Here is a 23,834-nt window from a genome sequence, read left to right on the forward strand (position 1 = left end):
AAAAAGGTAAAGGTAAAGGCTCCCCTGCACATGCGTGCTAGTCGTTTCCAACTCTAGGGGCCAGTGCTCATCTCCGTTTCAAAGCTGAAGAGCCAGCGTTTGTCCGACGACGTCTCCGTGGTCATGTGGCCAGCATGACTAGACGCCAAAGGCGCACGGAACGCTGTTACCTTCCCACCGTACTGGTCCCTATTTTTCTACTTGAATTTTTACGTGCTTTCGAACTGCTAGGTTGGCAGAAGCTGGGACGAGTAACAGGCGCTCACTCTGTGATGCGGCACTCGGGATTCGACCTGCCAAACTGCCGACCATTTGATCGACAAGCTCAGCATCCTAACCCACTGAGCCACCGCATCCCTTACATATTACTTACTTAAATACATTCTTATTTTATTTCACAAATATGTTCTATTTCTCATCCTAGTACCTCATCACTTACTAATGTGGATTATTATCCCAATCCATCTTCCATATTATAATTCAAAACTATATTCTAATAACCAGTGCTTTTTTTGTAAAAGAAAAAGGTGCCGGAACTCACACATGTCATACAACCCACCTTGCCTACCCTACAAGGTTCCATCCCAAAAAGGTGCCAGAACTCCGTTCTGAGCATTCTATGAGAAAAAAAGCCCTGCTAATAACTAATTTTCATTTCCCTTATAAATCTAAGTCCTAAATATTAAATCAATTGAAATCTTTTAAAGTCTCCCCTTAGCCCATTAAGTGGAATTTTAAGCTCTTCCATCATAAATCAATAGATCCCATTTTTAAAATCTTAACTCTGGCTTTCTTTTTGTGTCAAGCGGGCTTCCATACCAGTGCCTTTAAATCCTCAGGTGGATCTCCCTTCATTCCTACTGGAATCAAGGGAGACCATCCAGTTATCATTTTTTCAAAGGAACTGGCCCCTTTGTAATCATTAAATTTTTGCCCTAGTAGTTCAAATCTCCATGTTTGGTTTAGTATATTTGTCATCAGTTCAGTCTGGTCTTCTTCTTCCTCAGATTTCATCTGGTTTAAGTAAAAAGTCATGTCCAATGTTGTGATTGTTGTTTGGTTGTCTAGGTTTTCAGTATGCTGTACTTGTTGATCCTTAGCACCCTTCCGCTTCTGTTGCTTTTTGGATTGTAGGTTTTTTAATTGCAATCAGGGTTTTGCTGTCAAAGTTCTCAGTAGATTGTACTTGTTGTTCTTTAAAGTGCTCTGTCTTGATATTAATTGCTTCCTCTTCTGTTGCTTTTTGGATTGTAAATTCTTCAGTTGGGAGCAGGGCTTCATTTTGTAAATTTAAGCTGGCACCTTTGTCTTTCTGTCTGGATTTCATTACCTCAGTAGCTTCAAGGATTTTTTCAAGTGTAAGTTTATAGTTAATTTGTTGGTAGTATTCCTCCATTTCTATGATGTTTACAGATAGTCCTTTATCGGAGGCTACTTATTTTTTTATAAAAGTCAGTAAATGTTCACCACTACTATTCCTAGGAGTTGTTTTCACCACCCAGCTGTTTCAGGTTCTTAGATAGTACCAAGGACAAGTCTAGGCTTTAAGCAGGTCTCACAGTCAAAGAAATTCACTTGCTATACCAGGCTTCACCACAAGATGTTCACGATAGTGTGTAAAATCTTTTTCCAAAATCAGGTAGGCTTTTATCCAGTTTAAATTTTCTCCCCCCCCCAACTTTTAACAAGTAGATAGGGTAATAGGTCCCCGTAGAAATAGGAACTTTTTGGGACCCCAAATATCCAAAAGGTGCAAGTCCAATTATTTAGTTGTTTTGTGTAGTTGTTCTTTTCTTTTCTTTTCAAAGCTTTATTTCCCCAAGGTAGACAAACGCCGCTATTTTAAAGGTGGGGAAGAAATTTCAAGAAGCTACTTGGGATAGAAGAAAGGTAAGGTAAGGTCACACCCAATTCCTCTGTGGTGCTTTCGTTGTGCTTTAGCTTTTGGCTGGTACGGCTTAGTGGGCCATGTTGATGGCCGATCTTTTCTCCGTCGGTTCAAAGGAGCTGCCCCGGATCAAACGGAAGGACTGCTGCCCTTCTGCGATCTGTCAGGGGTTGTCCTCACAGTTGTTGCCCCTCCAGGGCGATTTTCGACTCTTTTCAGGGTCTGTCAACGGAGGAAAAACCGGACGGCGAAGAGAACTATCTCTGCACCGTCCGCTGGCGCCACGATCGCAAACCGGAAGCCCCAACAGTTTGTTTTTTTGACAAACAGAAACTTCATGGGTCTTGTGGAAATAGTTAGTTGGTTTTCCAGTACAGAGAAAAAGGCCCAATCAGGAGTGTTTGAGGAGAAAGCAGAAACTTGAAGTGGGACATTTCTGCTGGGGAAGAAATTCATTTTGGAGCTTCTGTGCATTTGACCTTCCTTTTGGGTTAGATGAACTGACTTTGGCTGACTTTAACCATGTCAAAAAGGATTTAACTCTGGAGGAGGACTTGGCAGGACTTCTGGGTGGGAAGTGAGTGCCAGCACAAAATACAGATTCTTTTGGTAATGCGTTACCTTTAAACTGAAGGCCCCACTTCCGGTTGCTCTAGCCAATGGCAGTTTTAATTTGCAAGCTGCCTTCTCTTCTAGGTAGGAAACCAAGTGTTCCGATTGGCTATAGCCAGGTAATCTGGCAGTGAGTGCTTCACCCATGTCCGTCTCATGTCAATCCAAACTGTGTTTGCATTTGTTTCTATGGACTTAAATGCATTTGGGATGCATATTTACTAGAAACATCCATTTTTCAAAGCAGTTTCCCCAAACATGTAAGGATTGTGTGCAACGTTTATACACTTTGCTTCTCAAAGAACATATTTTGTATGCAGTATTTTAGCTAAGAATCTTAAAAGTGACTACCCCATTTTAGCTGAGCCTGATGTGTTGAAGTGACTCTGGAGTCTGTCCGTTTTTTAAAATTATTTTTTATTTATTAATTTTGTTTGCTGCCCATCTGACTGCAAGGCAGTGTGTGTGTGTGTATGTATGTATGTACGTAGGTAGGTAGGTCTACATACATACATATACGTATACGTATATGTATATGTTGGAAGCATGCAGAAGAGGCCTTCACCCTGCAGTGGACAGACAATAGCTAAAATGATAATGATGTCTGTATCTGTGTGTGTGTATGGTATGTATATATGGTATGAGTATATGTATGTATGTGCATGTATCTCTAATTCTCTCTCTCTCTCTCTCTGTCTCTATCGATGGCTCAGTGGTTAAAGATGCTGAGCTTGTCAGCTGGAAAGCTGACAGCCCAGGTTTGAGACACATTGTGCAAGGGGGTGAGCTCCTGTTCCTGCCCCAGCTTCGAAAGCGTGCAAATGTGAGCAGTTTAATAGGTGCCACTTTGGTGGGAAGGCAACAGTGTTCCGTGCGCCTCTGGCGTATAGCCGTGCTGGCTACATGACCCTGCGAAATGTCTTCAGTCAAGAACCGGAGGTGAGCGACTGATCTTCAGGTTCCATGCATTTCCCGGTTTTGTGAATTATTTGTTTTTCACTAATGCTAAGAAATTGGCAATTCTTGCTCCAGCCTGGGATGTGAATGCAGCATATGAAGAGAGGGTGATTCTGCCTCTATTTTTAGTTAAGGAATTTATAATTATTTACATTTCTGGAAAGTGAATGGTGGGTTGGATAAGAAGATTGCCATTAAAGTTGTCAACTGACTTGGAGTCCAGTTAATACTCTGTGTTCATCAGTTGTCACCATCAGGCAATTATGACACCCGCACCAACCTGAGAATGTTTCCTAGAAGTTGGAAAAGGTGCAGAAAGGGCCACTGGGGTGGTCAGGGGAGCAAGTGCTGAGGGGCAGGCGGAGTTGGCCGAACTGAGAGTGGAGGCGACTGAGAAGATGCTGAGGATGGAGTCCTCTTTTGTCCAGGGGGACACAGAATGGTTGCCGTGGATTTGAGTTACAAGCAGGGGGCTTCTGGCTGGATGAGGGCTGGTCTGGCCTGGGTGCAGCTGAGATGCCCCTGGCAGTCCATGTGGAGGAACGCGGCCCCGCTCATCGGGTGCCTGAAGGGAAAGTTTGCCTGTGGCTGGTTGGGCAGGAGGCGTTCCTTAGCTTTCTGGGAATTTGACTCCCTGAAAAATGGTACGTGAATTGTCTGTTTTCCCCCTGGAATAAAAATTAGTGTTTTTATTGGGTTTGAAGTGTAATAATTAAGTGATACTTATTTAATTTTATTTATTTATCAACTTTATGTAGCTGCCCATCTCACAGAAAGTGACTCTGGGCACTTCTGACGTGTTGTGCAACCCACTGAGGTTTGTACAGGCAAAGCTGTGAGCAAATGTTCCAGCTCCCCTCCCCTCCTTGTGCAAAGTTAGTCAGCTTTCTTTTTCTAATTGTGACCCTCCCCTTCAATTGCTGCCAACCCTGGGAGGTCCGGATGCCCCCTCTGGGAAGTGCCGCAGAGTTCCAGGCTTTGCAGCTAGGCGTATCTGGGGCTGCCGGGCAGTCCCGGTGGCCCGCTGAGGCAGGACGCGAGTGCGCTGGGCGAGTCGAGCACCCTTGCAAGAGAGACGTGGTTTGTTTCATCTTTCAGGTTACGCCCTCCCCCTTTGAGGTGACCCAGGGTGGAAGAGGGCGATGCTCACACCTGACGAAAGAAGGTTTGCTTTCGATCACACGTGGGAAAGACACATGCTCGAGCAACTTCAAACAGAATGCCTCCCAGTGCACTTGGACTTCCTCCAAGTTTCTTGCAGCTGTTAATTAGCCAAATGATATTTTTGTCATTACTCCTCTGGCTGTGAAAATCCATGCCTACTTTGGTTTTATGGTCTAGTCAGGATTTGCATACCTGGAAAACAAAAGCAGCCCAGCATGAATGTTGGTGCACGTTGGACTGGGACCTGGAAATTTGGGAGTCCTTGCCTCTGGAAGACACACACACACACACCCCATTGTGGGTAATTGTGCTCCTGCATATTAAGGAGGATTCTGGTTCATAGAAATCTGCGGGGTATCGAATCTTGCAGCATTAAAGCAAAGGCACTTGTTGGGCTACAAGTGCTGAGCATCACAGGGGAAAGTGGAAGGAAAGATGGGGGGACACAAGCTGGGGAGGGGAGGTGGAAGGGTGGAGCAGGGGAGGATGGAAGGCGAGTGGGTGTGAGCGGTTGGCCGAGGAGGATGTGAGAGAGAGTTGGGGGTCCCAGCAGTCGCCCTGCAGGTTTCCCTTGCCAAGTCCAATGGCTTTACTTCTGCGAAGGCTGAGGTTGAGCGATGGTTTCCTTCCGGGCAATCTGCCTTTACGCTTTTTTTCTGGGTGGTTTATTTGGGCCTGAGCTGAGATTTGCCTGATAAGGCTGACCTGAACCTTGACCCGCCAGTGCAAGACAGCTGGCCCTCAGCAGGCAGGAGAGGCCTCTGCCAGGGCTTGACCTGGACCTGCTCGGGTGGTCCTTGGTCTCCACTCATCCCCCGAGAGAGTGGCAATGCACAAGTTTCCGCCAGGCATCCTAAGGACTAAATTTTCCTTCCGCGGGTTTAAAGTCGTGTTTTTTCTTTTCTCCCGACACAAGTCTCACTTTATAAAAAACAATGGCGACTCACTCTTAGTGCTGGTAAAGGCATGGCCAGGCCGCTTTCCTCTGCGGGGGGCCCTTTCCTTTGGTCCCTGGGCACTGCCCCCCAGGCCGCTTGGCTTGAGCTGCGAGATCAACCGGCTCTTGGCTCATCTGTGTCTGGTGCTTTGTAGGGTGGCTAGTTGGGCTCCCTTTGAAAGCGCTCACTCAAAGGGTGGGTGCAAAAAGAAAGCAAGTTCTTAGCCCTGCTGCTTTGGCTGTCTGTCAAAACTCCCCTCCCTCCCAGTCTCTCTGCCCCCTCCTCCCCCACGAATGGGTGGGTGGCTGTTTTTCCCACCGTCTGGTGATGCTTGGTGGGATGGCGAAGCAGACGGTGGACTGCCCGGTGTTAAGGACAGTCTTGCTTGGCCACGTCTCCCAGAAGAGGGCTTGGCTTTGGGGCAGAGCAGGGCAGCACTTCTGCCACTGCAGCACCGGGGGGGGGGGAATAATTCAAGGTTCTCCAGGAAGACCCTTGTGCTTCTCAGCAGTGCTTGCTCGGAAGACTTCAGCGCCCTCTTGGCCGTGACCCAGCCGCCTTTCTCCGTGGGCTGTTGCCGTTCAGGTTCCCTGCAGGAGGGAACATCCCAGGGCAGGGAAGGCAGGCTGCATTTGGGCCTCTTTCCTGCCAAGAACTCGCCTGATGATATCTTGCACATTTTTGAAATGGCTCCATGAGTGTCCTTTTCAGTCGAGGGGGAAGCGCTTTAATGTACCCTTTGTACTTGGTTCTTAATTATCCTTTTTGAGATCTCTGTCTTGAGTGCCTTCCAAATCTTATGGGAGGTATAATGTAATTGGGAGTGGGTTCCTATTCCTCTTTGCCAGTTGCTTAAAAGAATTGCTGCATGCCTACAGGACATCTTAGTTTCTGGCCTGTTAGAAGCTGGATTTTATCGTGATGCGGCTGTACCTTTTAGGACACACTCCTTGCGAAATAACAGCCTTTTTCCTGATGTAGCAGAAGTTGAGATGCCTTTTGTTAATGAAAGTTAAAATAAAATTGCCTGCCTTTTCAGACAAATGGTTGTCCAGTCTCTTCATACATAGTGATGAAGCACACACAACTTCTGGAGGCAAGCCATTCCTCTGATTGATTCGTCTCACTGTCAGGAAATTTCTCCTTAATTCTAGGTTGGATCTCCCTTCCGTCTGTCACTTCTTGTCCTGCCTCAGGTGCTTTGGAGAATAGGTTGACCCTCTTTTCTCTGTGGCAGCCCCTCAAATATTGGAAGATTGTTATCCTGTCACCCTTAGTCAGTGCTTTTTTTGTAAAAGAAAAAGGTGCCGGAACTCACACACGTCATACAACCCGCCTTGCCTACCCTACAAGGTTCCATCCAAAAAAGGTGCCGGAACTCCGTTCTGAGCGTTCTATGACAAAAAAATCCCTGCCTTAGTTAATTTCTTGGTTAGACTAGGCATATTCAGTTCCTGCAACTGATCTTCATATGTTTTGGCTTCCGGTCCCCTAATCATCTTTGTTGCTCTTCTCTGCACTCTTTCCAGAGTCTCAACCTCTCTTTTGTATCTTGGTGACCAGAACTGGATGAAGTATTATTCCAAGTGTGGCCTGGTCTCACCAGTGCACTGCATTCATTTATTTTCTGATTAAGTGTAACGATTCCACAGAGAGGACTCCAAGGGAACGTTGGATGCTTTGTAAGCTACGAGCATAAGAAAGTAGATCTGATCGGCTTTCTTTTTTTTTTTATTAAAAAGTTTTAACATACAATTTTTCCCCTTACAAATCCCCCCTCCCCCTCCCTTCTCCCTCCCCCCTTCCTCTCCCCCCTCCCCCCCTTCCCCCCCACTTCCCAGAGCTAAATACAAGGTATATATAAGAAAAAAAAGCAAACATAAACAACCATATGCTAACAACCCTAAACTCTAAAATCTATCACTCTCTAGCTTATATAGGATAAAACAAACCTTAATAATATTAAATATATATATTAAAAAAAAACAAAAAAAAACCCAAGATAAAAAGAGAAGAAAAGAAAAAAAAGTTATTCAAATACTACATAATACTTCTTAACCCTATACTTGTCCTAAATAAACTCCATCCATTTTCTCCATTCCATAATATAACATTCTTACAAATAATCTTTCAAATTGACCAAAATCTTCGCCACCTCCACCAGATCGGAAAACTTTAAAGTCAACTCTTCTGTAGTCGGCAGTTCCTCTTCCAATACTGAGCTATCAAAAGTCTTGCTGCCGTGATTAAGTTCAACATCAACTTAATGTCCAAAACTGTAACATCTATAATTATTCCAAACAAAAAAAGATTGCAAACAAAACTTTAACCTCCATTTAAAAATCTTCTGTATATTCCACCAAACTTTCATCCAAAAAGCCTCAACCTTTCCACAAATCCACCACATATAAAAATATATTGCGTCTTCACCCAAATCTTTTCCCACCTCCCATTACTTGACTATAAGTACGTTGTAAAAATTCCATAGACTTCTGCAAATCCTACTATTTTCTCTTTTTGGATCGTTTTGAAGCAGCACGCGTCACCCTCTGTTCTATAGGATCATCCAACGAAGTTGTAACTTGATCTCCTCCAACACCGTTCTCTTCTATCTGTCCATCTTCAGCCTCTTGATGTTCTCCTTCTCCAGATCCCTTTGCAGCTTCCAGAAGTGTTAATGGCGTTGCTTTTAAAATTTTTACATTTTTATTGTAAAAATCACGCGCTTGCATCACAGTATCCAGACGGTACCTTTTACCTTCATGCATCACCATCAACCCAGCTGGGATCTCCCATCTGAACCTTATATCTTGTTGCTTGAGCTCTTGCACAAGAAATATAAAATCCTTCCTTCTCCTTAAAATCTTTGGAGGAATTTCTTTTAGAACCAAAACTTCTTGATCAGCAATCACAACTTTAGTGTCATAAGCAGCTCGTATAACTTCATCTCTAATTTCCCTTTTTGCAAAATAAACCACCACATCTCTAGGCAACTTTCTCTGTCTAGCAATCCATGAATTCACACGAAACACTTTATCCATGCCTCCTTTTATTTCAGATGCTGGCTGTTTCAATACTACTTCGAGAGCCTCAGAAACCAGCTGCTTTAGATCTTCCTTAATATTCTCCTTTAAGCCTCTAATTCTAATGGCAAACTGCATCTGGTAATATTGAGCAAGACTCAGTTCCTTATCCATTTTGTCTCTTAAATCTTCATTCTCCAATACTTTTGCTTCTAATATAGCATTCTTCTGAGTCAAGTCTTCCACTTTTTCCTCCAGTTCTTCCACACATCCAGCCACTTTATACACTGAAGACAAGATGTCTGCCTTCATCACTCTGAACTTCTGTTCCATCCTCTCCTCCATCCTCTCCTCCAATTTCTCCAATTTCTCCTCCATCTGTGCAAATCTATAATTAATTAATTCCAAAATTACCTGGGTATGTTTTTCAAGAGCATCTTGTAAGTCCTTCGATGTCAATACATCAGGAGGATGCAACGCCTGCAATAATGATTGTTGCACCGGAGAAGTTCCAGCACTCCGAAGAGTTTTAGGGGGTGGTTTAGTCGCCATCTTTTACTTTCAATTGTGACGCACTTTCACTTCAGATTTAAAATTCAAAAGAGTCCATCAAGCTCGAGAGTAAAATATAATAATCCTCTTCACCTTTTCCTCTTGTACCGCACTGCCTGCTCCTTTAATCCATAGTCATTCCTTCAGGCAGGGGTGGTCGCAGACGCCTGGCTCTGCTCCAAGAAATCAGGAGCAGAGGCGCTGGCCAGCTGGGAGCAGCCCAGGCTACGGGGGAGTTCAATCCTTCAGCCGCCCAAGCCATAAGCTCAGGCGGCCCCGGAGAACTCGACCCCTACCTGGGGGCTCACCCCCTCCTCTTCTCCCGAGGAGGGGGCTTCAAATTCGCCCGAACAGCTGATCGGCGCTGTTTCGGGCGAAAATAACTCAGCTGAGCCACGGGCAGCCCGGGAAGGCTGTCTCCGGCGCCGCACAGCCACCGGAAGTCCGATCTGATCGGCTTTCAATTCAAAGCTTTCCTCCGCATCTTCGCTGGGAGCCCCTGTTCCATTCTCCTCCACCTTCCTTTTGGGGAAATTGTCCCCGGGCTGCAGCTCAAGAACCCACTGTCTGCCCCTCCCCCGTCCCCCAAGATCCTCACATCCTTCACATGCCTGTCTGCCCACATCACTCCCTTGTCCGGCTGCTGAATGGGAGGAGAAGGAACCCGCTAGAGAGGAAGCGGAGGGTCCCCACGTTGCTTTCTGTCCTGCAGTTGCGATGTGTTCTTCCTGAGTTTTGTGCCAGGCTGGTTAGAGCAACCCTCACCCAGGTCTCTGGCCCCTCTCTGGGCTCTGACCCCCTTCTCTCTGGGCCTTTGGCAGAGCAGGACCAAGGGAAGCAGGGAGACCTTGGAGGGGGCTGGGTGGGAAGCTCTGGCAGGGCAGCGTAGGTCCTTACCCCCTGGGCACCCAGTCAAGGTGAAGAACGTACCCAGAGACGAGCAGCCCCTATAATGCAGCCGGGAGAAACAAGGCCTCTTTTGAGCAGGCCGAGCTTCATTTGAGCTCTTGTTTCTTTATTTCTGCAGCGAGGCTCCTGCTTAATCCTGGGAGAGGGCTGGGAAAGTGGGCTGTCCTTCAGAGTGGATTGGCCCATTCCCCCTGCCAGTCGCAAGGAAGCGTGGACAGCATCCAGGTCGGGAGTTGGAGAAAAACAAAACTGGGAGCAGAAAGACGCATCCAGTGCCAACGACTTTGAGAGGGCAGAATAGGTCCAAAATAAGGAAGGGCAGAAAAATCAAATACTGGCTCTAAGAGGGGAGTGAACTCGTCTGGTGGAAGCGGCAGCACTTAGCCCGTCTCATGTATTGTATTAACCCAGTTAATTCAGGTTTATTGAGACATTTATCTGATTCCTGTCCTGGTGCTGCATCAGGAACTCAAGCTGGATGGCTTGGGACCTCTTCCATTGTATCCCCTTCGCTTGAGGGTGACAGACCGGCCTAAGTCGTCCACCAGGCTTCCATGGCTGAAGCTCTCCCCAGCCTGTTAACCCTTGCGTCACCACCTTTGAAGACCTGCTTTGGGGGCAAGCTGGCTCTCACTCTGGGACCTTTGCAATTAACAAGGATGTAGACAATATGGGTTAGATCCAGAAGAAGGCAGTAGAGATGGACGGGGGTGGGGAAAACAGGCTTCCTGACAGAACTGGGTCAGAGGAGATGGGAAGGCCGGCAAAAGTTTGCTTGAAACACTCGGAGGTCTCTGTGGGAAATGAAAACAAGGCTTGTTGGCTTGGATTTGTCCACAGGAGCTCCAGGTCTAGCGGGCTGAATTGGTCAAGGTGGAGGTCAGTTGACCGCTAGGATCCTGTGACTTGTAGTTCAAATTTATTATCGATTTAGGTTTTACTTCAGCTGCTTTCTTACATTTTCTAATATTTTGATGTCATTTGAACTGCATTTTTATATGTTTGGTAGCCATCTGGAGTTGCTGCAGACAAGATGGCAGCCCTATAAATTAGATAAACAAATACTGTAAATACCGACCCACTGGTTCGGCACCTGTGGGCATTCACAACTCGACTACGGGGAACACAATGGGACTGACACCTTGAAGTGTAGTGGGTTAACACACACAAGACGACGCCAGGCAGTGAATTCAGCTCTTTATTTGTAGAGAAGAACCAGCAACAGAATGGGCTGCCTGTGCCCTTTATATACTCTGGCTGCTGAGCTGACAGCCAATCACTTTAACTAGGCTTTCCCGCCGAAAACTGAGCCACGCCCAGCGGCAGTTATGTACAGCCCCTTCTAGCTGTCATCTGTTAAGCTATTGCTTAATACAATACACACTCCAATACACAGCGGAGTGTATTGAGCGGCCTTTTCCATACAGGCTTGACCAGGCCACGTGAGGACCCAACTTGATTAGTTTTCAGCCTGGTTGGCTTGGGGGAGCTGTGTAGACCATTGCTGTGTTTGGGGCTGGGCCAGGCCTGGCCTGTTCCCTGAAGCTCCAGTGCAGAATATTCTGACTGGGATGCTTCTCGGTGCAGGATCACCCGATCTTTCCCAGACTGGAAGAGCCCCAAACGGGCCACCGTGGAGCCTCCTGCATTGCTTGTTTCCACCTAGAAAGCAGCCTTGTCGTTAGGCCTGTTGCCTTGCCTGCCGTTATTGGGCGGGGTGGGGGGAGCTGCTTTGTGACAATTCTCTCTCTGCCGGCAGGGGCTGCACGGAGACCACAGGCCCTTTCTGCAGGCCCTGAGGCGGCTCCAGGCAGTGGCCTTGCACATGCATTTATTAAAAAGATTTATGCAGCCGCCCAACTCACAGATTCCAGGCAGCGCTTAACGTTAAAAATCCAGGTTCAAACTCCACCCCGTGGCAGTGGCAATGCGGTCAGAGAAGCCCCTTGATTGGCTCTGAGTGGCTCCGCCCCCTTTCCCAAAAGTCGCTTCCCACCTCAGCCGTGGCGGCTTCCGCTTGGCTCTCCTAGTATCTCGTGTGAACCCGTTCCCCCAGTGCGGAGTGGGATAACTCACCGCAGGACAACTCACCGCGGGACGGTTTAACAATTCAGTTTCATTGTTTTCAATTTTTGCCACTCCCATTTCATCCTGTCCCTCCTTTCGCATCCTTTCTTTAACGATCCCACCATTTCTTTGATATTAGTGTAACTCTTGTCCTGTGGTGAGTTGGCTGTGGTGAGTTGGCCGAGAGGAATCGTCATAGACTCCTCGCGGTGAGCCGAGTGCGGTTTCTGTTGTTCGGTTGGCTCACTTGGAGTAGACCGTTATTGGCCTAGTGCTGAAGGCACCAGACCAGAAACCGGGAGGTTGTGAATTCTAGTCTGACCAGAAGCATCAAGAAAGCTGAGGGGCTCTGAGCCAGCCACTCTCCCTCAGCCCTGGGAAGCAGGCAAGGGTAGCCCCTTCTGAAAACGTGGCCAAGAGGGCCCAGGAGTCAAGACCCGGAGAGATCTGAACCCCAGCAAAGAGCCTGGCTGGGGAGCCTTTCGGTGGCTTTGCAGCCACTGAGCCTTCGGTGGAGCCAGCGAAGAAATGCTGGCGGGCTCCTTGCTCCCTCTCCTCGGACCCAAGGTTGAATGGGGATGGGCAGAGGTTCCTACCTGCCCTCAGAATTTTACTTGTTATATCATTTGATTTCTGCCCTTCTCAGTCAGTGGCTCTGGCCGATGTCCTTACCAAGATGCTCGCTCCTCTGACATCTGCTGCTGCTTATTACTAGGCTCTGCTTTTTCATAATGGCTTCCTGGGGTAAGGGTTGGTTTCGTTAAAATAGGAAAAGACATTTTGTCAAAACCATCGGCAGCTATTTTTCTCTCCCTGGATTCCCACAGGGCTATTTTTCTTACTGATTGTGCAGTGGCCCCATAAGAGCAGGGGGTAAAAGGCAGCCAGGCAGAGGCGACACCCTGAGCTGCCATTCCAGGGGGAGATGGACACACACACACACACACACACACACCTGCCACCCAGCTCCCTCGAGCAGCCAAGATGGCCGAAAGGAAAGAGGCAGAACAGCCCCCTCCCCCCAACCACTGGCCTTCTTGGCTTCTGAGGATCCTCGGCCATCTTTGAGACCCCGGGACAGGCAGTTGACTAGTCAACAAGGAGAGGATCCATGTGGCTGGGCAAGTGTCCTCCTTGCCATGCAGTCCAGCCCCGGCTCTGGTGTGGCTCACCAGGGAAGGTTGGGAAGTGGCCGTCCAGCCTCTGTGGAAAGTCTTCCAGCGGAGAGGAGCAACAAGGCGTCCAAAGGCGTTTCTTCCAGGGCTTCCTGACTTTATCAGTAGACATTGCCACCCTCTTGCTTTCAGCCGCTTAGTAAAGTTGGAGGTACAAAATGAGGAGTAAAGAATGGAAAAAAAATCTGTCGGAACATTTTATGTAATTTAAATGGATAAACTCTGGAAAAAACTTTGTTTCCTTAAATGGAAAGTTTTTCTGTAAAAAGCAGCTGCAAACCAAAGGGCCTCTTCATTATATTGGCTGACCTGCAGAGGGCGCTCCTCTCTGGAATGGATGCGTCCCCCTTCCTTCCTTTGAAATAAAGCCGCTTTGGTGTTTACTGGGCTGTGTGGCGGATTAAACCTAAAGGCTGGTTGCCAAGAGGTACAGCCAGGGGAACAGGCTGCCACATGAAGTGGCGCGTTCTCCTTCAAGGAGAGGCTGAGCGGTCATCTGTCGAAGGGGCTAAGCGGGGGGTTTAACTACATGATCTCAAGGGTTCCTTTCACCTCTGAGATTCTGGGAATCTGTAGTCCTGATGTTGGCTTCTCTCTCTCTTTCAGCTGAGCCTGCAGATCTATTGAAGGTATTAGATTTCCATAATTTACCCGATGGCGTCTCAAAAACGACAGGATTCTGCACCAGCAGGCGGTCTTCCAAGGGAGCGGATGTGGCCTATCACGTGACCAAGGATGCGCAGCTGAGTGCCCCAACCAAGCAGCTTTTCCCCGGTAAGAGGGTGCTTGTGGCTCAGGGTGCAACTGGGGGGCCCTCGGTGCTCTCTGGGCTGGGTCGTTGGCTTGCAGATCTTCATTGGCCAGCTAGGGAACCTCTTCAGCGCTAGGGACACCACTCCTGTTTCCCAGAAAAGATGGCACCTTTTCCTTTCCTAGGATGCCCGTGTCCTGCTGGCAGCCAGCCTGGGGCACTTGACGGAGCCTGGCGCTTCCTCCCTTTCCTCTCCTGATTTGCCCAGGTGGATTCCGGTCCTGCTTGGCTGCGACGCGGAGGCCCTCCCAGCTGGACTTGTGGCAGGCCAGGCAGATGCTCGCTTTCTGAGCAAAGCCGCGGCAGAACTATCTTCAGCCAGGGCAGCACCTTGCTTTGGGGGGGGGGGGATCTGGAAGACCTCTTGCCAAAAGCTTGAGGAATGTGCAGGGAAGCAGCGGGTTGCTTTGATCCGACGGCCAAGATGCCAGGCATTTTCTCAACATCATCTGGGGCTTGGCCCTGGCCAAGAAAAGGGGCCTAGGAATTGTGGACAGGCGCAGAAGGGATTGGTGTGCAAAACTGCGCCCCACAAGGGCACAGCTTAGCTCTCAGAGGCAGCCTGGCCTTTGCTGCGCTTCCCACTCCTTTTGTGTAATAACACCCCTCCAAACAAGCAAATGAGTGGATGGCGAGAGAAAGACAACAGAGGTAATTGCAGAGCATTTACAAAAGGAAATGCAGACATTAAAAGGGTCTTGAGGGAGGGTGCAGTGACACGTAGCTACACAAAAGACTCTCCAGTCCAGGGCAGGCTGCAGTTGGGGCTAATTGGTACTTTGCTTTCCTCAGCTGGTAGTTTGAGGATCTTGGTGTGTCGCTGCTCTCGCCGCTGCCAGCTGTGCAAAGCATCCAGTTGTTTGACCTGGAATGCTACGACCCACACCCTTCCTGGCGGGGGAGATTCCTCAGAGATCCTAAAGGATCCTAAGTCCAAATGGAGTTGTGCTCTGTGCGCGTCTGTGTGGACGTGGAAGCATTTCCCAGTTTGGGATATCATTAATCATACTAGCAATAGCACTTAGACTTATATACCGCTTCCCAGTGCTTTACCGCAGGGGTCCCCAATCCCTGGGCCGTGGCCTGTTTGGAACCGGGCCATGTAAGCAGCGGGCTGGTGCGTATGCATTCATGCGCAGCTTGACTTGGAGACCGGTACTTTATTGTCCCTCCCAACAATCTGGGTCCTCATTTTACCAACCTCGGAAGGATGGAAGGCTGAGTCAACCTGGAGCCAGTCAGGATTGAACCGCTGGCAGTCGGCAGAGTCAGCCTGCAAAACTGCACTCTAACCACTATGCCACCACAGCTGCTAATACAGGTAGTCCTCAGCTTATGACCACAATCAGGACTGGAACCTCCATCAGGACGTGATACGGTTAAGTGGGTCACACCCAATCTTATGACCTTTATGCCATGGTCATTAAGTGAATCTGGCTCCCCCTTTGGCTTTGCTTGTCAGAAGCTGGCCGGGAAGGTGGCGGATGGTGACCACATGGCCCCTGGACGTGGCAACCTCCATCCAAACAGGCCAGTCGCCAAATTCTGACCCAGGGACAGCAAGAACGCTGCAGGGGCTGCCAGTGGCAGGACTGGTCGTAAGTCACTTTTCCCAGCACTGTTGTAGCTTCTGTCGTTAAACAAGTGGTCATAAGCCGAGGCCTGCCTGCACCTAAAGTCTCAAAGCAGACCTTCCTCGTTCAGCTGGCTTTTTGCACCCAGCCCTGCCACGGCGGCTACAGAGCCAACGCTGGTGATTCCCTTTGGGGGAGAAATTGATCCCGCCCTCCGCTCTGCTCCCTTTTCCGCTTCCAGTGTCTCCGTTTCCGGAGGATTTCTCCATCCTGACCACGGTGAAAGCCAAGAAGGGCGGCCAGTCTTTCCTCATCTCCATTTACAACGAGCAAGGCATCCAGCAGGTCGGGGTGGAGCTGGGGCGGTCCCCGGTTTTCCTGTATGAGGACCACATGGAGAAGCCGGGCCCCGAGAACTACCCTCTCTTCCGGGGCATCAACCTCTCGGACGGCAAGTGAGTGAGGGGGACGAAAGGGGGCTTGGTGGAGGGTCAGGCGGAGGAACTCCAGGTTCCCTCCTTTGGGTGGTTGACGGGAGATGATCGGGTCAGGCATGTTCAGGTGCTTCTGAAGCTCCAGAAACCCTCTCCAGAAGTGGCCCAATGGGAGCCCCCCCAAGGGGGAAAGAGGGGGGTCATAAAACGTCAGAGAGAAGCATGTGAGGCCCCAGATAAACAAGCAAGATGGTGGCTCACATGGCGGCCTACTTTGTCCAGTGGGGTAAGACGGTGGTTGAGTTCCCACCATACGTTGAATCCGAGGTCAAGTTGGAGTTTGCAAACCCAAATCAACACCCACACACCCACACCAACCCACCGGTGATTCTGGCTCCTTGTGTGTATGTGTGACCCCTCCCACCAAGAGCCGAACTTGCCACTTCTCTGCAGCCAGCCGCAGCCTTGGGGGAAGGCGGCCTGGCAGTGGATCCAAGGAGTGAATGCGGCTTGGAGGGGCAGGCAGGGGCTGGACTGGCCTCTCTCTGGGGCGGTTCAGTTTGGCTTCCCCGGGGGCCTCTTGTAGCTCCAGAAGGCTCTGACCAGCAGATCTGGCCTGGAAAAGTCTGGCTTTCCGTCTTCCCCTCTCCAAGCCATGGCAGACAGGAGCCAAGAGGAAAGGGAATCCTGTGTCTGTCCGGGCCGGTTTTCTTTAAAGTCAGAAAATTTTGTTTCTGCCAAATGGGGCTGAAAGTGCTGTGGGGACTGTCATCGTCACTCCTTTGGCTGCTCATAAACGTTCAGATCCATCGACAGTCCTGAGCTCTAGAAACTTGCTAAAATAATCCAAGCCAAGCTGAGATGCCCAGGCACACAGTCTTTGCATAGTTGGCATGATTTGACCTTGTTTTTTTGCTTTCCCCTTTTCGGAAATCTTACTACTTACTACATAGCTGTTTATTCGTTTTCTGTTTTTTCCTGGAAAATACTCTGTGTCTCACCTTCTGATTTGACAAGGTATTTAGGGCCTCTAATTCATGAAACTAAGAGCAAAGACAGTTACATATAAAAATGCAAGTGGAACAATTTAACGAGACACAAATCCAATTACAGTGATAAGAAAGAAGCAGCAGCGCTGGAATTACAGCAAGAAGTCGTCCAACAAATAACATTCATTAGACTTAAAGATATATTGAAGATAAGCGTGTCTTTTCCCAGCGGAAAACAGGAATTTGTCTTGTTGCTGTTTTCCGCATCTCATTCTCAGAACATTTCACGCTCCGCAGCTAATGCCTGGAGATCCTTTTTGCTAAGATATTTCCAGCTCTAAAAAAGATTCCACTCGGGGGTGTCCTCAGAAACGGACAGGCCTCAGTTGGTGGCTTGAAGGTTCCCGTCTCTACGGAGGAAGCAGGAATGTTGGGAACGTAAACACGGCTCCGTCCTCGAGGGAGACCAAGAAAGCTGGAGAGCAGAGGGGGCGAATGCCTGCTCTCCTCCCCATGAAGAAGGGGCTGCTGCCGGAGCGCCCTGAAAGTCTGAAACCTGGCATGGGATACATTCTGAAGCCCTCTTTCCCCCTTGCTCGGAAACTGCCGTCTCCCTGCTATGGCTGCCACTTCCTGGAATACTATAAAGAAACAACTGCTGCACCCGTGTTCCTTCTTGTCTCTGTGGCCCCTGGGAAGAAGGAGACTCAACTCTCCAAGACGAGTTTGAACGTGGATTTTGTTTTCACGAGTGGATGTGGGGTGAGAGCTTCTTTTAAGCTCCTCACCCATGTACTGAAAGAATGAGACCCAAAACTGGGGGTGCCCTGTTGCAGTGGCACTTGGCAAGCTTTTTTCATAACAACTTTTTCATGCTCAGTAAAGGTTTCCTTAAATTTACAAATAAGCAAAATAACCTGTTTATGGCTGGAACAGCACAAGAGAACTATGAGAATGCAGGAGCCCACAATGGGTTTCAAATGAATTTAATTTCCTAAGTCATTCTTATCAAATCTGCCTTCCAGAGGTTTTGGAACACTCACACCCAGAATTCCCATGGTTGGCCAACACTTCTGCAGCTGCCTAACCGTGGAAAGTTGCCATGATCAGGAGTCAGCTGCAAGTAGTGTGCCAACCCTCTTTATGACCACACCTTCATCACAGTTCGTTATTGGCATGATAGGTTTTTGTTCAAATGATGTGTTAAATTGTTTGATCCCCAAACCCTGCACAATAGGCAGACAATCATGGAGGTGATAGGCTGTTCATTATAAGTTAAAAAGGAGGCATCCACACATGAAAATTCCAGGAGGAAAGTGAAAGTTTAGGCCAGTGGTGGCGAACCTTTTAGAGACCGAGTGCCCAGACTGTAACCCAAAACCCACTTACTTATCACTGGGTGCCAGGTGGGCGTGGCCCACTGGGTGGGTGTGTCTGTGGTGGTCATGGAAGATTGGGTGGGTTTGGCCAAGGTGGCTGTGGTCACCTCAATGTTGCTCGTGGGGAGGGTTGGGGAGCTCCAGGAGGTCTCTGGCAGATGGGTCGGTAGGCAGGAGACTCATCCTGTGGGGTGAGGCAAGGCAGGGTGGGGGTGCCATTGCCATGGGGCAAGGCAAGGGCTGTGGCGGCTGCTGCCTGACACCACTGGCCCCCGCACACAGAGGCCGGCGAGCGCATGGGGGCCAACAGTGTCCATCAGTAGCTTCTATTGCTGCTGGGAGTCATGGGTGTAGGCTCCGCAGCCCGTCACCAGCTGTTCAAAGAAGCCACCTCTGAGCTTGATGGTCGGCCAACAGCTGAGGAGGTGATGCAGTGGGTCGTGCCTGGGAAAAGGAGAACATGCAAGGCCAAGAGGGATGGAATGGCCACCTCTGGCACCCGTGCCATAGGTTTGCCACCACTGGTTTAGGCTAAAATGAGTGGCATGCCGTCTGGTTTATATCAGAGGCAATGTGATTGATTAAACTGGGCTTAGCGTTTCATACTTCTTGAGAACTGAGATAATGCCGGTGGGTTTTTCCATCCTGCAGCGATAGAGGAAGCATCAGTGTAAATGTAATGGCCAGCCAAGGGAAGACGCTTTCTGGCTTGGTGGTTCTAGAAGCTTCCCTTTGGGCTGAGGTGGGTGTGGGAAGCCATGACACCTGGACCTTCTTTTGACCTTCTGCTGGGCCTGCTCTTCCCCAGGTGGCATCGAGTTGCTTTCAGTGTCCACAAGAAGAATGTTACTCTGATTTTGGACTGTAAAAAAAAGGTCACCAAGTTCCTGGACCGAAGCGACCACCCCATCATTGACGTTAACGGCATCATTGTCTTTGGAACAAGGATCCTGGACGAGGAAGTCTTTGAGGTAAGCGTGCAAGAGAGACAGAACGGCCGGGAGGGCGTCTCGATGCTGAGCATCGGAGGATTTTGTTTCTTGGGATAAGAAGAACCTGTTCTGGATGAGAGAGAGAGAAAAGAAAAGGGGGGGGGGGAGTTTGTCGCGTCCTATTTCAGAAAGGACGTCTATATAGAGAAAACCACTATAGAACAGCCTCCATTGCAGAGCTTTGAAAACATAGCCTCGGCTCATAACGGAGCTCTCTGGGGTGACCCTAACACGAGAGGAAGACAGGTAGAACCCCGAAATTAATAAGCCATGGTCAAAGGCGCTCTGGGACTGACTTGGGAGCGGCCCAGAGGGAGGTTGCCCTTTGCCGCTCCCAAGAGAAGGGCGGTATATAAATTAAATTAATAAATAATAAATAAATAATAAATAATAAATAAATAACTCACCTTTAAGCCATCACCATTGTTATTTCTGCTGCCAAGAAGTGGACTGGCTCCTGTCCAGTTTTGGGTTTCCATTATGCCGTTGAGCCCTTGAGTGGCCAGCCTTGGGGGTCTGAAAAGCCCATCAGCGCCGGGCTCTGAGCTCTCTCACCCATTCTCCTGGCCCAGCCTCATCTGTCTTCACTGTCCTTTAATTACCTTCTCCGTTTCTACCTGAAAGCTCTGGCCTTTTAAAATTACCGTGCTAAAGCCACTCTTCCATTTCCTTCAGGTTTCCTCCCCACCCGATCTGGGGCTTCTGAATGCCATTTGGTGGATGGCATTCTTCATTGGGTTTGTAGTCTAGTGCTGACATGTGCCGCCCTCTCTGCCCTCTCTTTGCCACAAGAGGGGATCTGCCTGATGTCGTTTCCAGGGGATTCTCGTGGATGGAGGAGAAGCTGCAGAGTTTGGGCTGCTCGGTGGTTGTCTGAGACAAAGACCCTGACACTTTGTCCAGAGAAGTTTATTGCATTTTTCTTATTTGAAAAATAAAAATGAAAATCAAAAGGACATTTTATCATCAAATTAAATGGGAATTATTGAAAGAGGTTTGTGGAAAAAAGTTCCAGAGATGCTGGACAAGAGTCTGGCCAAGTGTGGATGAGGAAGCTTTACAGGAACAGGTAGTCCTCAACTTACAACCATTCATGTAGTGACCGTTTGATCTTACAAAAGCACTGGAAATAACAACATACAATCGGCGCTCACACTCACAGAACCCTTGCTGCTCCCCATGGCCGCAGGACCGAAATCCCGGGGCTTTCGGCAACTGGCCTGGATTCACGACGGTTGCAGCACCCCAGGGTTACGTGACCGCCATTTGGGGCCTTCCCAGCCAGCTTCCAACAATGGGGGAAGCGGATTTGCTTAATGACCATGTGATTTGCTTAACAACCACTTTGCTTAACAATGGAAATTCTGATCTTAATTGTGATCGTAAGTCGAGGACTACCTGTAGCTCTCAATGCATGACCACAGTTTGGGGCAGAATTTCCACCACTTAAGTGATTCGTGCCTGATTGGATGACCTTTTTTGCCGTGGTCGTTAAGCAAATCACTGCGATCATTAGGCGGCTTAAGGTGATCCCCTGACCCCAGGATGCTGCAACCGTGACCCCATGACCACAGGGACCCTGCAGGGTCATAAATACAAGGATGGGTTATAAGTAATTTTTTTCAGCACCCTTTCAATTCTGAATGATCCTTAAACGAATGGTCTTAAATTGGGGGCTGCCTGGACACCCTTCTAAGATGCTAAATGGATGAGTGAGATTTTTGTTTGCTTCAATTTGCCTTTCAGTCTGTTATTCTGTTATTGTTATTATTCATTTTAAAATAAAAACTTTGCAAAGAACTTGAGGAAAAACAAAGCCAAAGATTCATTGTACTTGGATAAGAATAGAGTGTTCAGCTAAGTCTCCAAAGAGGCAATCCATATTTCCTGCTTAGGTTTTACAATAAGCAGTTTGGCTGAAGCAGAGAATTAAGAGCCTGGTCTTTCAATCACAGAGTTTCCTCACCTTAAAAAAATCCTTTGTGAATATACTTTGACTTACTAATGATCCAACGAAGAGTTTCTCCCTGGCTTCTCCTATTGCAGTCTCCACATCTCATCGTTTCAGGGGAGACTCCAGGGGTCTGTGGAGCTGAAAGATCGGGGTTGATTTTGGCCACTAAATAGCGCTCTAGTCAAACACTTTATCACTGTCCCAAAACCTTGACTTATTTCTTCCAAACCGAGTGCTGTAAAGTCTCAGCCAGGCGCCTTTTTAACGCACACTTCTGCTTCAGACATTACTTGAAGCCAGAAAACCTTAGGTGGTGAGGTGAAATCCCTTTTCTCCCAGGAGGGAGATGCTGAATGAGCAAGAAAGAATGAAGTACAGTTTTCCATATGCCTGCGGAGAGCAACTAGATCCTAACTAAAATGCCTTTAGCAGCGGCTCTTTTGCTAGTATAAGTCTGTGGGCATCACTGTAATCAGATAGACTATTTCTGCTCAAGAAAGTTCTGTGAAGCTTCTGGCATTGGCTAGGCCAGGGGTTATGCAACCTTGGTCTTTTATGACTCGTGGACTTCAACTCCCAGAATTCCTGAGCCAGCCATGCTGAGGGGAAAGGGAGAGGTTTCCAAGCTGAGCCATGCTGGCTCAGGAATTCTGGGAGTTGAAGTCCACAAGTCAGGAGGAGGCCAGAGTTTGCCCCATGCTGGCTGAGGAATTCTGGGAGTTGAAGTCCACGAGTCATAAAAGAGCCAAGGTTGCCTACCCCTGGTATAAGGTCTCCTTCTGGAGCAGGAATTCTGGGAATTGAAGTCCACGAGTCATGAAGGGGCCATAGTTCCCCCATGCTGGCTGAGGAATTCTGGGAGTTGAAGTCCATGAGTCATAAAAGAGCCAAGGTTGCCTACCCCTGGGCTAGGCTGAAAGCCTGCACTTCGTCTCCTTCCCTTCTAACAGTATCTCAGAAGCTAGATGTGCTTAATCCAGTCAACGTGCATAATTAACGTTCTTTTCGGAAGTGACAAGGGCAAATTCTGCTCTAATGCTGCTAATTTTATGAAGGAATCACATTAATTGGCCCCAACACCCTTGGAAAGGGAGGCCCGGGAGACACCTCACCCCGTGCTTAGTGCAGGAATCCCAACGAAAGGATCCCTACTTGGCCAATGTGAGCCTCTCCCACACCCCTCTCTAGCTGCAGACCTCACACTCTGATGGCATTCTGGAAGTCGGCAATAATTGAGCAGGTCCAGAGTTGTTTAAGGAGTGAGGCCGAGACACATTTTTGTATTACTCGCTCTGATCTGATATTATTTTTGTTTAAATTCTGTTTTTGCTGCCCTAATTGTTCCCAAACTCTAGGAGTTCTTGTAGAACACTGTCCTATATACATTTAATCCATTAGGTAGCCCAGAAATCCTTTATTGCTTCCATCCCTGATCACCTTTTCTTTGCCTGCTATGGGTAATCCCTCTTAAAGCAGTTCCACGTTGACCTGTACTTGAAAAAAGGTACGTAAGAAATCCGCATCTCTGGGCCATCGTAAGGCTCTGAGGGCTCGGCTGGTGGACTGTGTGTGACTCTGGGAGTGTAGTAGTATCTTGATTAGAGTCCTTAATTGTCAGTTCCATTTTGTTTATTTTGATGCTGCACCTGCTTTAACTACGGGTTTCGATTCATCTCTATGCTACCCCAAGTGGTTCTGAGTTGGGCAGTAGGTCAAACCAAATGAATGAGTGCATGAATGAAAACATTTTTAATAAAGTTCCTAGAGAAAGAAGAAGTTGGCCAGAAAGTCAGATCACGTCCTGATGCGTGGACTTCTGCCCACGGCAGATGCCAGAATGTGTCCCCACTGGTTTTAATTTCTGGCGGTGATGAGGATGGTAGATGCTGGCCCACTGCAGAGCCCAGAGCCAGCCTCTCTATCATATCACCCCCTACTCCTTCTCGTCTAGACAAACCTAGTTCTCTCAATAGTTCATTGTATGTTTTAGCCTCCAGCCCACAAAATCATGTTTCGTGCTCTCCTCTGTACTCTTTCTAGGGCCTCAGCATCTTTTTGTATTGTGCTGACCAGAATTAGACGCAGTATTATTCCAAGTGTGGTCTCACCAGTGCAGAATAAAGTGATGCTATCCACTTCACATGAGAATAGAATAGAGCTGGAAGGGACCTTGGAGGTCTTCTAGTCCAGCCCCCCGCTCAAGCAGGAGAACCTATGCCGTCTCAGACAGGTGACTGTCCAGTCTCTTCTTAAAAACCTTCCATGATGGAGCGCCCACGATTTCTGAAGGCAACTTCTGTTCCACTGGTTAATTGTCCTCACTGTTAGGAAGTTTCTCCTTAATTCCAGGTTGCTTCTCTCCTTGGTTAGTTTCCATCCGTTGCTTCTCATCCTGCCCTCTGGTGCTTTGGAGAAT

At 48.4% G+C, this 23,834-nt stretch overlaps 1 protein-coding gene across 1 annotated transcript in view; it reads left to right on the forward strand.

Moving 5' to 3' along the window:
* The window catches only part of COL5A1 (collagen type V alpha 1 chain), a 203,237-nt gene that overhangs the window by 42,044 nt on the left and 137,359 nt on the right, over nucleotides 1-23,834 (forward strand). The window contains exons 2-4 of the mRNA XM_083375260.1: nucleotides 13,892-14,059; nucleotides 15,912-16,125; nucleotides 19,281-19,443. Of these exons, the coding sequence (XP_083231386.1) occupies nucleotides 13,892-14,059; nucleotides 15,912-16,125; nucleotides 19,281-19,443 (545 nt within the window). The remainder of the gene's footprint in view (nucleotides 1-13,891; nucleotides 14,060-15,911; nucleotides 16,126-19,280; nucleotides 19,444-23,834) is intronic.

Source organism: Vipera ursinii, assembly GCF_947247035.1.
Source record: "Vipera ursinii genome assembly, chromosome: 16".
NCBI classification, from domain to species: Eukaryota; Metazoa; Chordata; class Lepidosauria; order Squamata; family Viperidae; genus Vipera; species Vipera ursinii.